Source organism: Natrix helvetica (genome assembly GCF_964273705.1).
Source record: "Natrix helvetica genome assembly, chromosome: 1".
In the NCBI taxonomy this organism is placed as follows: domain Eukaryota; kingdom Metazoa; phylum Chordata; class Lepidosauria; order Squamata; family Natricidae; genus Natrix; species Natrix helvetica.
The window spans coordinates 207,743,148-207,757,947 of record NC_138548.1 but is presented as its reverse complement, the minus strand read 5'-3'; the positions used below and the strand labels follow the sequence as shown (position 1 = coordinate 207,757,947).

The 14,800-nt window shown below is 42.5% G+C and overlaps 1 protein-coding gene across 3 annotated transcripts in view; it reads left to right on the top strand.

Moving 5' to 3' along the window:
• The window catches only part of PDE1B (phosphodiesterase 1B), a 153,293-nt gene that overhangs the window by 86,687 nt on the left and 51,806 nt on the right, over positions 1-14,800 (top strand). The window contains exon 1 of one of the 3 annotated variants that reach the window (XM_081945248.1): positions 8,862-9,049. The exons of the other annotated variants lie outside the window; for them this stretch is intronic. Within the exon in view, the coding sequence (XP_081801374.1) occupies positions 8,997-9,049 (53 nt within the window). The 5' untranslated portion in view covers positions 8,862-8,996. Of the gene's footprint in view, positions 1-8,861; positions 9,050-14,800 lie in introns of those variants that run through there. 3 annotated transcript variants of the gene reach the window in all.

Genomic DNA, 14,800 nt, shown 5'->3' with positions numbered 1-14,800 from the left:
GTGGTGCAATTTGTGACTTTCCTAGCAGCTCAGGGAATCAGACATGCCCTGGTCATGCCATTCCATCCGGCCTCCAATGGTCAGGTGGAGAGAATGGTGAGATCTGCAAAAGAGGCCCTCTCTAAGCTGGGCCCGGGAGATTGGCAAACATGGGTTGACCATTATCTGCTAATCCAACATATCACATCCAGTGCCACTACAGGGAGAAGCCCCTCCGAGCTTCTCATGGGTCGCCGGCTAAGGTCCCACTTAGATCGGCTACACCCAAACTATTCTGCCGCATCGCCCCCTGACTCCTCAAGCAAAATTCGGAATTTTAATGTAGGGGATTCAGTTTATGCCCACAACTACACCGGGGGAACTCTGTGGATTCTTGCCACAGTGATAGGCATCACCGGGCCTCACTCTTATCTCGTAGAGCTTGAGGACGGTTGGAATTGGAGAAGGCACATTGACCAACTCCATGGCCGCCTCTCCAACTCCACTCTTAGTAAACCAGTGGTAACTCCTGCACAAGTTAGCCAAAGTCCTACCCAAAGGGAGCAATACGCCACTCCTTCCACAGGCAGCTCAAGCCCGAGGGTACCGGGGAACTTATCTGGTTGTGTTGCAGGCCCGCAGCGAGCTCCAAGTGAACCGGCTCTAGAAGCTCCAGCCGTGGCCTGTGAAAGTTTCCAGGAGCTTCCACCAAGCAGAGCTGCGGAGCAAACAGGTCCATCCGACCTGTCCAAAGAACACCCTCCGACTGAACTCTGCAGGTCAGGCAGAGGTACTCAAAAGCCCGCCTACCTGTGTGACTACGTGACCAGTAGGATTGTTCCTTCTAAGAGGGGAGGGGTGTTACATACTAGCTTCAACTATAGTGGTTTCCTCCAAGGTCCTCTGTTCTGGTGGTCACAGAGGTTTAATCTCATTGGTCGAAGGGTCTGACAGCTCCCTATAAAAGGGCTGCTGTCAGACTCAACCTTCGCTGGATTGTTCTCACTTGCTGCATTTAATAAAGAGCTGTTGTTACCGTTAGCCTGTGTGTGCCTATCCATTACCCGATCTAACACATTCATTTGTCTTGGAGGTGGATATAATTTTATCAAGGAGTACTAAAAGAAGTAAGATACATCGTCCTCAAGCACATTTTACAGGAGAAGAGGGAAACATAAAAATGCTTGGATCAAATGCAGTAAAAGGTATTTCCAAAGAATCCTTAACTGCGCTTAAAAAAACCTTCCCATTTCTCTTTATTCTCAGAGATCCCTAATCCTTTTTCGCAGAAACACAGTTCCCAGGGTCCCCTGGGAGATGCTATTTATTCATTTATTTCTGGGTTTTAAAAAATACACAAATAAATGATTGCTGTAAACTAGCTTTGGTTAATGGGGAAGTTTCTCATAATTTCCATGGTGAAATCTATTTTTCCTCCTTTGTGTGCGATTCCAGAAATACTTGCACATGTTTATAACTACGGCTGAAAAACTATCTCACAAAGACATAATCTGAAGCATTCTGTACCAAAGAAGGGACAACTAGAAGTTGATTTTGTCTTCTAAATGTTCTTTGGGAGCTGGGCTCTAAAGCTTGGCTTGATTCAGAAATCTTGTAAGGATCTTAGTAGTTGTGGGGAACACACTCTGTGCTACACTGAGAAATGTGGGATTGTCACACTCCAGTTAAGTGGGCCTCTGGTGTGTCATTGCCTTCTCCACTGAAGAGATATTAGGTAGCTGTCTACACATGAGCATTGCAGTTAATGCAGTAACTGGTTTTGAAGCTTTCTTTGCTTGGTAATGGTTATAAAATTCTTCGCGAATACTAATTTGGAAGAGCCACACTTGCTGCATTCTCATGCCAGAAGAGAGGAATGAAATATCTAAGATATAATGTAGATGGCTGTGGTCTTTATCCTCTGTAGGCCTTTTTCACTCAACTAGAAATCTCTATGAACTGGTCCCAAAGGTGTTTTTTCAGAACTGAAGAAGTTTTTTGGATGAGAAGTGAAACATCTTCAAAGAAAACCTAAAAAGTCCAGTTGCCTCTGGAAAAAGCACCTTTGGGACAACCATGACTTGGATGACTGAGAATCTCCATAGACTTCTATGAAGTGGGGTAGTTTATAAAGGCTTTTTGCTGGCATGGAAATAACAAGTTAGACTGGGGATATTGTACCACCCGTCTTTGCTGCCCAATTACTTCTCTGACCAAGTTGGTTGTCAAAAGTGGTATTGGAGAACCTTAAGACTTGGGGGTGACTAGAGATCTAGACATTAACTAGATGAATCTAAGAGCAGTGTATGTGTTTGTACATGATGGAATAGACCAGGGGTGTCAAACTCCATTTCACTGAGGGCTGCATCAGGGCTGTGGTTGACCTCTGGGGGCTGGATGGGTGTGGCCAACTGGGTGGGTGTGGTCATCTTGATGCCACTCACTGGGTGTGGCCAACAGGGTGGGCATGGCCAGCTTGACCTCACTCCCCAAACTGCTGGCATGTTTCCTCTTCGCACTGGGTAGACCGGACCAAAGCAATGCTGGCCTGCTGTTTCCTCTTCACATTGGGGAGGCCAAGTCAAAGCAATGCAGACCGGCCCCTTACATTTTCCAGGATGGCCCTGTGGGTCAGATCCGACCACATTGCAGGCCAGATCTGGCCCACAGGGCCATGTGTTTGACACTCCTGGAGTAGACCCACTGGCAGTAAAGGAGATAATTGACCTGAAATTATCCTATGCCAACTTGAGTTGAATCATACATGCCTATTTTTAAAGTGAAGTGTTGGAGATAATTTTTTTATTTTTTATTTATTTTTAATTTTAATTTATTTATTAAAATTTTATTCTGCTCATCTCCTCTCTAAGGTGACTCTGGGCAGATAGCACCTGCAAATGTTATTGGAGGAGAAAGATCTCAACCTTTTTCAGTCTCATTCACATGGAATTGCGGGGGACAAAATTAATTATGGTTATCCCCATAGCTGGTCACCTAGGGGAAGAGTTCACTTTTTCAGTCTCTTAGCTGTTTTTGACTCCATGTTTTCTTGGCTTGTCTTTAGAGCTGGGGTTGGGGGGGGGGGCATGTTGCACCATGATGCATCTGATTGCCTGTAATAACATTGGGGTTCTCAAGTTCTCTCTTTGAGGCCACCTCAAAGCCATTGAGGTGGCTATCAGGAGTTTTGGAGCTGGGTGTAATATAAATATAATAAATAAATACTTTTTAAAAAAACCAAATGCTATTTTTTCATAGCATCTGGGCATGGTGATAAGGTGCATCAATGCCAGTAAACACTAAATTCATGAAATCATATACTATAATATATTTAGGGATATCTTTATCTAGGAGATCTTCATCTCTGTATAAATGGTGCTTGGTAATTGTTATCCTTTCCCCCTATCTTTCCGTATTTTGTTGTTTCTGTTAATTTTACGGTAAAGCCACTTGAGATGTGGAAAACATTTTGATGGGATCAAGGATCACAGGGGTGAGGCTTTGATTGCAAATAAGAGGAGTTGTGCCGCTTAAGTTAAGGATTTTCTACTTTTTCAAGATTTTGCAGGGGGTGGTTGCTTTTTATTAGAGTAAGCCCACTTTGCAGCATACTGTAATTTTCAGGTCTTTCTTTCAAAATAGCAGGGAACCGCACTCAGATTTTTATTTTTTTTATTTTTTTTTACAAATCAGTTGAATTGTTTGAAATGGCCCCAAGGAAGTACAAAAGATCATATTGGGAACTGCGGGTGGTCTATCTGTAATTCAGCTAAAGTTCCAGTGTGGTGAATGCTCAGTACTTATTTATTCACCAGCAAGTATCTTTGAGAAATGCATTTCCTTTTGTTTAATTAATTACAGGAGAGAGTTCGTAAATGGAAGGAATTCACTGTTTTCCTATTCACTATTCCATGGAACTTGCAGGGATCTTCTCCATTATCTAACCAGGAGTTATGATAAACAGGCAAATGTTTCTCAGGGTGATGAGAAATCCATTGAGAAAATACAAGGGCTGCTCAGTAAATAACATCCTTCTGGGGCATTAGGATATGCCAGATATTATTCACTCTAGTTCACGAGAAGCAGCAAAGAAAAATAAGGCAGCAATAAAAATAGAGCAACAAAGAATGTGAGCTTGCGGAGAACCACTTTTCCTGATATCAACATTCCTCATTTGGACCTCTAGCATGATTAGAAATTCTGGAAATTTTGATCCAGGTCATCTGGAGGGCACCAGGTTGGGGAATGTTGCTGAAAACCACCAAAGATCACATCAAATCTGATATTGTCTGAGCATATTGGAAGCTTAGCATAGTTTTAGAAATGAAGATGGAGTTATAGCCAGAGATATTTGGATTCTGTATGATGTTGTTGTTAGTTGCGAAGTTGTGTCTGACCCATCGCAACCCCATGGACAACGTTCCTCCAGGCCTTCCTGTCCTCTACCATCCTCTGGAGTCCATTTAAGCTCATGCCTACAGCTTCAGTGACTCCATCCAACCACCTCATTCTCTGTTGTCCCCTTCTTCTTTTACCCTCAATCTTTCCCAGCATTAGGCTCTTCTCCAGTGAGTCCTTCCTTCTCATTAGGTGGTCAAAGTATTTGAGTTTCATCTTCAGGACCTGGCCTTCTAGAGAGCAGTCAGGGTTGATCTCCTCTAGGACTGACCAGATTCTGTATAGCTTATTGTATCTCAGGAACACGAGGGTTGGCATGATGTAGTGGTGGGGGATTGGGACTTGGGGAGACACAGATACACGTCTCTATAAGATCAGCAGGACCCAGTCATTCTCTCTGATAATGTGATCTATCTTACAGGGTAATTGAGACAAAAATTAACAAAATTAGATGGTAGAAAATAACACAGACTGCCTTGAACTCAGAGAGGGAAGGAGATAAAGAAGGAAAGATCAAACTACATGATAATACAAGTAGAATAGTAGATCAATTTCTTATTAAATAACATGTCTTTAAATAAGTACACATTATTTTCTCTGTGCTCATCTAATTCAGGGATGGTCAGAATTTCAGTTGACATGACTTGAAATGCAGTGATCTTAACTCAATCTATAGGATTGATTTCAAAGGAAGATAATATACATATAATTTGCCTTTAAAATGAAAAGTCATATTAAAGTAATGTCAACTAATATCCCCCCCCCCCGCCGCCGGTCTGATCTTCCTTTTGATGGATGAGAAGGAGGAGATCATTTTAATTTAGAGTCATTCTCCTTTTGGCTATATATATTCATTAATATGCAGAACTCAAAAGCACGTAACATGACCCTATCCAGAAGCATTAGCTTCTTTCTGTGAATTTCGGCAAACACATGGAGACTGCATCTTAAGAGGGCCTTCTTATTCAGTTGGACTGTACAGATGAATGAATAAGGTGTCCTGTGATTGACCTCCATTTTTAAACTTCACATCTGAAAGAGAGACTGTTTAGATAAGGTAGCTCTTTCTATTTACTGTTATAAATTGTGAGATAATAAACTTTATGCAGTAAACTCCGTTAAGTAGTTATTTCCCTTTTTTGTCATAGAAGGTGCCCAGGGCCTGCTAGAACGTGTAACCTTCCCTTGCTGGTACCTAAACCGAGCAACTCTGAGTAGGAGGGAGGGGGAGAGATTGCAGGGCTATATAAACCCTGTCCAACAAAAGCAATCCCTTTGTGCGTTAAATTCTGAAGAACCCCCCCCCTGCCCATTGGGTTTACTGTGGCAATTGGGAAGGACTTCTGGTGTTGGAATTAATGAGGACAATTTAAATTAACACAATACTGGGCCTCATTAGATCTGCTGGCAACACAATATTTTTTTAGAAAACACAATAGTTAGGTTTTTCAGTGTGGGATCCCTGCAGGCATTGCTATAGAAGCCCCATGTGAAACAAGAATACTGGATTAGATGCAATTTTGCTTTGAAGCAGTGGGATCCTGTGTATTCCACTAGCCTGCCCCCCAGTATCAAGTCCTGGCCTCTCAATTCTTATGCATTGTATGCGGTCACTGAAGTTGCACTTCAAGAGAACTGAAATTTGGCTTTCTGTTTTCTGTTCTGGGGAAATGTGGTGATAAGATTATGTGGTTCAGATTAACTGCAAAGAATGCACCAGTAGTATGTCTCATAGCATAGCAGTAGCTGTGTAAGTAGGGGAAAGGAGAATGAAAGCAGGCCAGATATTTCTGGTCTGCTGGCTGGGATCCTGGTTTTGGTTCCCCAAATTTTTGGATTCTCTTCCTGTTTTTTCTCTCTCTCTTTCTCTCTACCAAAATCTTACAAGCATATGTAGGAAGGATAGCTTTGTTTACCAGACTGCCCTGGTCAGGAAGCAGACATAAGTCATCTCTGTAGAGGTAGATGCTGAGAGATAAGGAAGTGATGGTGAGCAGAACCTGTGGGCTTCTAAGCTAGCCTGCAAGTCATGAAGGATACCAGCATTTGTGGAGTCTCCTCAACTGGGAAAGAAGTCTATTTTTAATTTTAAAAAAACATTGAAGGGATATATGTGGATAAGAATCTCTGGGGGGGTGTTTACAGAAAGGAGTAGTTCTAGAAGCTGTAGTGATTTTTTGCCAACTAGTTAAGGTGGTAGCTTGGGAAGGTCCAACATTCACTTCTGACAATAAAACAGCATTCCCCAACATGGACTTTGAGATATATTGATATGTCATTCCTAGAAGCAGTTGTCAGCCAGGCAACTTGCCAAAAGGGATTCTGGGAATTGTAGTCCAACACATTTTGAAGGTACCATGTGAGGGAATGCTGCTATAGAGCAAATGTGGATCCTTGATGAAACTTCAACTCCCGTTTCATTCTTCACTATGACAAAAGGACAATTTGCTTGACCCACATTTGCTGATTATGATGGAAGATGAGTGGAATGAAAATGAGGTAACTAGCAGGTTAAACTGACCAAGCATTTCTCAGGTTTTATGGAGTACTAGATGTGAGGTAGTAACAAATCTGGAATGATAAAACTAAGCTTTTATCTGCAATGTTGGGCCTATGATATAGAGCAGTGTTGGAAGAAAACTCCAGTCTGGTTCCAAGCCAGGAGAAAGACAATGGAAATAAAATGGAGGCAGGCTGTTGGAAGGGAAGTCTGTTTATATGGTAGAAACTAGTAACAGCAGCATGTTTCTGGGGTGACTGACAAAATGGGATTGAGAGTAGGTGGGCTTTTATACGTTCTTTGAGGCATTGTGATTACAATGCCTGTTCCTATGCAAAAATACATCCTTTAATATTTTAATGGCTGTTGCCAGCTTCCTATGGGCTCATGTAGGAATCATGGCTGGCTCTACAGGCAAATCCTAGGTATTTGTCTGAGCTAATCTTGTCAATTTTGTCTCCTGGCCAACTGTGTTGCTTATTCTTTGCTTGTGAATAGATTGGGCCCAGTCTTTCTGAATGGATACAAAATATCCACTCCTAAAAGACCAGCCTCTTCAAGCTTCTGCTTGAGGCTGTTTTCCTATGGCCGGAAGGCTGGGGCTGCTTTCTACTTTTGTTCAGCTTTTTTCTCCTCTTCTCCTTTAGGGAAAATATTTTATCCTGCCTCTTTTTAGTATTAAGAATAAAGAATATTTTAAATGGGATGAGGGGGGGGGGGGGGAAACGATGACGATGGACAGACACTTCTTACAGTAGATAGCATGTATCCATGAGCAGAGTCAAGAGTTTTTTCTCTTGTACTGTGTGTGTGTTTTAAGAACTAAGGTCTTCTTTTTTTTCTTTTTAGCTATGTAAAACTGTTTGGAGGCTTACCAGAGGTGGTATACTGCTGGTTCGCACCAGTTCGGGCAAATGGTTAGTGGCGGCATTGCTAGGCTCTGCCCACGCACCTTGACATCATCACCTGATGTCATCACCCTGACGTCATCATTAGTAGGTCCTGTTCATTCCCAGATGTGCAGCTTCCGCTACCAAACCGGTAGCAAAGATAAGAGGATTTTCATGCTTGAGGCTTACCCTGCAGTTTCAGGGTGCTTTTTCTTTCAAAAATAGTGACCAGGAGCTGCAGAAGAATGAAGAAGTGCCTGAAAGCAATCAAAGTTTGCCCAATCTTATGAATGAATGTGTGGCAAGTCAGGTTGGTAACTATACAGATCTATCAAAGGCCTGCTTGCAATTGCCACCTTTTGTTCTCAAGCGTTCTTTCCCTTTGAATTGTGTGCCTCGGATCAGCTGGGAGAAGTCAGGGGCTTTTCTTTTATTCCTTTGGAAAATAAATGCTTACGGGGGGGGGGGGGAGGGCTGTGACTGTGCAAACTGCTCATTTTTCTTTTTACGACAGAAAAGCCGAAGCATTTTCAACACACTTTTCTCCCCTTGGCCTTCAAGCTGTTTTGCCGGGAGAAAGACATTTTGGGATGAACGAAAAGACCACCTGAATTTAACCCCCTGGCATCTCATTCTGCTAAAAAAAGAAGCTGACAGTCCCTCAGACTTTTCATTTGTTTCTGGCTAGGTCTGAGTTGTTGTTGTTGTTTTTTCTTCTTCTCTTTTTGAAACAATCAGGGTATTTCCAAAGGCTCCTTTGCTCACTTCTCAAGAGAGCCACTGACGCAACCCACTTGGCCTCAGTTCAGTAAATGGTTCTTCGAGATAAATGATAAATGTTTTCTGACAGGCAAAAATAGCCAGTGGTTGAATCTAGAAGCCTGCCTTTGTATATCCTAGCACATATGTTCACTCCCCTTCCCCCCCCCCCCCCAGTAGTGGCCTTAAATGGTTTCTGTGGGTTTTCCCCTCTGTCTTTGCTGGGTGCTGTTAAACTTCTCTCACACACAGCTGCTCTCAGTAACTCAAAAGCTTTTGTTCCTGCAAAGTAGCAGGACTTTTGCAGTTCTCTTGTGAAAAGAGAACTGCATCCCTTGTGAAGAAGCAAGGGATGTCATTAGCAAATGAGAGATGGACTTGGCCCTGGGTAACTCTACTGTATCCCTCTGGGGTTGAAAGGGGCAAAATCTGAAGCTGTTTATGGATATTGAGACTCTTCTCAAAAGCCCATGGAAGAATTTATTCAAATCCAGCGGGTTCACATGCATGGTCCCATCCTAAGGTAAGAAGCGAGTTCCTGCACTTGGACCTTTTTTTTCTATGTCTTCTGAACTATAACTGGAATTTATATGATCAAGTGTTTTCTCTCCTTCTGAGCTTAGGTTGAGCCGATTGTTCCAGGGTAGCATTTTGTACCAGGGATCCATTACGAATAGATATAATACATTAATGAAATGGGTTGTAATACACGCAAGCTTTAAACGGTAATAAAACAAAATTGCTTTGTCTTTGAAGTGCTTCCGGATTCTTGATTAAAGTTACTTTGTAAAAGTCATGCCTATCTAAGGCACTTAAAAAGAGTGTTTTGGTAGCTAGGAGACTAATTGCTTTTAGAGATATTGACCATAAGTATTATGGACCCTATTTTCTTGCCACAAATTCCTATGGCCTACACCCATTTCTCTAACCTGGCTTCTTTCAATTACAAATCCTATCAGGTTTATTGGAGTGATGGGAATTTAAACAGAATATGTTTGGAACACACCAGGGGTGAAATTCAGCAGGTTCTGACAAGTTCTGGAGAACCAGGTAGCGGAGATTTTGAGTAATTCGGAGAACCGGCAAATACCACCTCTGGCTGGCCCCAGAGTGGGGTGGGAATGGAGATTTTGCAATATCCTTCCTGCAGGACTGGGGAGGGAATGGGGATTTTGTAGTATCCTTCCCCTGCCATGCCCACCAAGCTGCGGCCACAGAACCGGTAGTAAAAAAAAAAAACGAATTTCACCACTGGAACATACCATGTTAGAAAAGGCAGGAATATATCTCAGGGGTTTGCCATAAAGAAGAGGGGGGTCAACCTATTCTCCAAAACACCTAAAGGCAGGACAAGAAGCAATGGATGGAAACTAATCAAGGAGAGAAGTAACCTAGAACTAAGGAAAAGTTTCCTGACAGTGAGAGCAATTGATCAGTGGAACAACTTGCCTCCAGAAGTTGTGAATGCTCCAACACTGGGAGTCTTTAAGAAGATGTTGGATAACCATCTGTCTGAAATGGTATAGGGTTTCCTCCCTGAGCAGGGGATTGGACTAGAAGACCTCTAAAGTCACTTCCAACTTTGTTTACTCTGCTATATGATGGTCTGCTTATCGAACCTATCTCACTGCTCAGAATGAAAGGACAAGACAGGATACCACATTTTTATGTTTTAGGCAGGAGGAGAAGAAACCAGTTATCACAGCTGTTGTGGGGAATGGGGAAGAAACAGGGTTTAGGAAGTCGTTGAGAGCAATTTTGAAATCCCAACAGAGATTAAACTCAGAACCAACAAAAAGCCCACCATCCCTCATATTCACCTGGGGGATAAGAGAACACACCATTTCAGCCTGAAGTTCATACTTTTATATGTTGCTTTCTCCTCCAAGGACTTAAAGGGCAAGTCCTAGGGACATCATCAATTGGGCAGAGTGGATAATTTAGAGCAGCAGCCTCCAATCTTTGGGGCACCAGGGACTGGTTCTGTGGAGAAAGGTTTCTCCGTGGACCAGAGGGAGTGTGGTTTCATATGTTGGCTGCATCCCACGAATGGGGCTTTGCTTGTTTGCGTGGCCCGGTTTTTGGCCTGCCCTGATTTAGAGCATTTTTTTTCCAGAGCAAAATAAAGGGAGTCAATAAATGAAAAAAAAAAATAGTTACTGTGTATTTTGTGCTGGTATAATCTATTTCCCTTTTTAATTTGCTGGATTAAAACCTAAGCAGGTTGTTGGAAATTACCATTTTCATTTAAATTTGAGAGTGTAGTCTTGAGATTGGACATTGCAAACTGGGAACTTGGGTGGCATGTGCAGCCTTTAGGTAGTGATAATCCAATCCTATAATACAATATTGTATTATAGGATTGGATTATCACTACCTAAAGCAGAGTTGGAAGGGACCTTGGAGGTCTTCTAGTCCAACCCCCTGCCTAGGCAGGAAACCCTATACCGTTCCAGACAAATGGCTATCCAACATCTTCTTAAAGACTTCCAGTGTTGGGGCATTTACAACTTCTGGAGGCAAGCTGTTCCACTGATTAATTGTTCTAACTGTCAGGAAGTTTCTCCTCAGTTCTAAGTTGCTTCTCTCCTTGATTAGTTTCCACCCATTGCTTCTTTTCCTACCCTCAGGTGCTTTGGAGAATAGTTTGACTCCCTCTTCTTTGTGGCAACCCCTGAGATATTGGAACACTGCTATCATGCCTCCCCTAGTCTTTCTTTCTATTAAACTAGACATACCCAGTTCCTGCAACCATTGTTGTCCTAACTTGAGAGGATCACAGCACACCAAAGCAGGCTCAGACTCCTAAGATTTGATATTAAAAAATCTTCCTTTTTAAGATTTGTGGGGGAAATGGCTTGTTATTTTCCCCAACAAACTAACTTTGCTTTCCCACTGGAGCATAGCATTTCTTAGGGAATTAACTATAAATGTTTATTTTTGATAACAGAATCCCTGTAGTTGCTTGGCAGCTGTCTGTTGAGAGTTTCTATTGACAAATCTGTCCCATTCATCAGTGTCTCTTAAAATGCCATCTTACAGTGTTATTCCTGGGGGCAGAGATTGGCTGTCATTGAAGACAAAGGCAAAAACTTCATCTTCTGCAGCATTTGTGCATTTTTTTAAAAAGTTTTTTTCGCAATCTGCCTAGGGAGGACCCTAAATTAATACTGGTGGTGGGAATTGTACAAAATTTTATATATATATATATATATATATATATATATATTCTATACTTTGGGGAGTTCCATTTCCCATCAGTCATGTCAACATGATCAGGGGTGATGGAGCTGTAGTCCATCAAGATCTGAAAGGATTCCAAGGTCCTCATTGCTTTTTTGCTTCAAGAGAAGACTGTGTATTTGGGGTAGCTAAAAGGTGACAATAGGCTCATTTTTGGACACTTCTATGATTTTTAAGGGATGAAGGGTGCTTTAAGCTTCTCATCCAACTCTTCTCCATTCCCTCCCTCCTTCCATCGCTATGTCTATATCTGTCTCTGTCTCTGTCTGTCTCTCCACCTCCCTCTCTACCTCCACCTCTATCCCTATCCATCTGATTTATCCTGCCATTATTTTTGTTAACTCAAGGTAGTGTTGGGATCTACTCTTCCCATCTCCTTCCCTCCCCAAAACAACCCTGTAAGATGGGTTGAGCCAGTTGTGGGATTCAATTTTTTTTACTACCAGTTCTGTGGGCGTGGCTTGGTGGGCCTGGCAAGGGAAGGATACTCTAAAATCTCCATTCCCTCCCCACTCCAGGGGAAGGTTATTGAAAAATCCCCATTTCCTCCCAATCAGCTGGGACTTGAGAGGCAGAGAATAGATGGGGGCGGGGCCAGTCAGAGGTGGTATTTATCGGCTCTCCGAACTACTCAAAATTTCCACTACCGGTTCTCCAGAACTGGTCAGAACCTGCTGAATACTACCTCTTGGTTGAGCAGAAAGAAAGTTAATTGGCCAAAATTGTTCCCTAATTCCCCTCCCAAATTCATAGAAATCCCATGTTCCCTGAAAGGGTTTGATGAGTGCAGGAAGGATCCGAAAATCTGCCCATGACTTTCACTTTAAGATAACACATGCTTTATAAAAATTCTACAAGTCTTCGCAGTGTTGTAAATTTAATGATAGGATCAGAAGCATTGAAAGCTAGGGGGAGAGGGCACATATATGTTTTAAATGAATTAGATAATGTATCTATTTTTTTTACAAGAAGTATCTGAAACTGTAAAGTATCAGTGCAGTGTAATTATTTCATCAGATAAATTAAAGAAATTAATTAAACTTGACAGCAAATGTCTAATAAAGTGTCAAAAGGACTTACTTTGGGAATGATTGACAGGCAGATCTATATGCAAGTAAGTCCTGTTAAGTCAGCTGAGCTTACCGATGAGTAAGCTTGCACAGGACTGTAATCATCCTTTCCTAATCACAAATCATGAAATACTTCAAATAGATGGAATATTGCAAAATGTTATGTATATGAATTGCTTCATAGTTTCTTGCCTCCTGCTCCCGATAAAAAAATATTCTGAAATGGACTGTGGGGAGATGTTAAAATGCTAGGACTCTGCCCACCTCTTTGCCCTCCGGCTCAGTCTATTTTGTTACATTTCTTCAAAGAAGTGTGAGCTGCTGTAACACTGAAGTTCATGCATAGATTTGGTTTAGGTTCTTGGAGCTTTGTCAAAAGGTTATGATGGCTTTGCAAAAAAGCAAGCTAATTTTACATGGGCAAGGATTTCAGCCATTGCTCGGCTGTGTTTTGTTAGCTATATATTCATATAACTCAGGAGTGGACTGCTACAGGTTTGCCTGGGTTCGGGAGAACCTGTAGCTAATGTTATGGCCAGTTCGGAGAACATCCAAATCCCACCCCTGGCTGGCCCCTGCCCTACTCCAGCTACCCTACCCCACCCCCCAGGAGTCTCCATGCGGCCCATTTTGAATGCGAGGTGCAGGGCTTGCGTGGAGGTTCGGGGAGGTGGAAAAACGAGTCTCCCGGAAACTCCTGAAGGCCGGAAATGGGTTCATCTCCAGCCTCTGGAGGGTCTCCAGAGCCCAGGGGAGGCAGTTTTCGCACTCCCAGAGGCTCAAAAAAAGCCTCCGGAGCATGGAGAAGGCGAAGACGGCCACCCTGCCATGGTGCAGGAGGCTGACTAGGCCACACCCACCATGGCCACGTTCACCCAGCAACCGGGCAGAGAACCCCTTGCTAAAATTTTTGAAGCTCACCCCCTTCAGTAGTGGAGCAGCAGAATCCCCCTGAAAAACAGGTGTGAGTCACCACAAATACACAATATGCCTAACTATTTGAAAGGGGCAGACAAATTTCAACTCCAGTTGTTGGCTATGCTAATTGGGGATGATGACATTTATGGTCCACAGCATTCAGAAGCCCCGGGTTGCTCTGTGGTATTGTTTTGTTTTTATCTTATTTGATATTGACTTACAGATGCCTTTCCCCATCTTGGCTCTCTACATGTACACTAGATGACAAATCTCATTATTCTAGGCAAATACGCCCAGTGACCAGGAATAATGGATGTTGTAGTCCAGCAATATCTAGGGGTTCTGTGGAAGTTGGGGAAGGTTTCCCTAAATCAGTGGGTCTCAACCTTCCTAATGCCATGACCCTTTAATACAGTTCCTCATGTTGTGGTGACCCCCAACCATAAAATTATTTTATGTTTTCCATATTTTTTCGAAAATATGTGTTTTCCGATGGTCTTAGGCGATCCCTGTGAAAGGGTTGTTTGACCCCCAAAGGGGTCCTGATCCAGGTTGAGAACCACTGCCCTAAATGAACAAGGATCATTGCCTTGAAATATTTTTGTCCCTTCTCTGCTTGGCTAAGGTTTCACATTTTGCCTGTTTAGGATGGCAAAAAAACACATCATAAAACAGCCTGTCAAAAAAAAAAAGAGTTCTGGAACATATCATTTCAAAGTGTGCAAACAGAAAGCTAGTTGTCAAAGAGACGCTTGTGCATTTGGCTTTCTCTCTGGTCCTCTAGATTCTGCCTGTAAGATCCTTCCTCCTTTTTTGAGGAAAGACTCGAGCATCTCAATTCTTTCCTTGTTCTCGATTTAAATCAACTCCCAGCAGGGTTGGAATTTTCTTCCCATACTAAAATAAAATGAATAGAACACAAATCAGGACTTTTTATAGGATTTTGAAACTATTGTAAAGGGCTTTGTGGTTTTTGTCGGCCCTCCCAAGTAAACCAGGCAGGATGCATGACTAGATAAACTAATTCTGCTTTATTGTAAGGC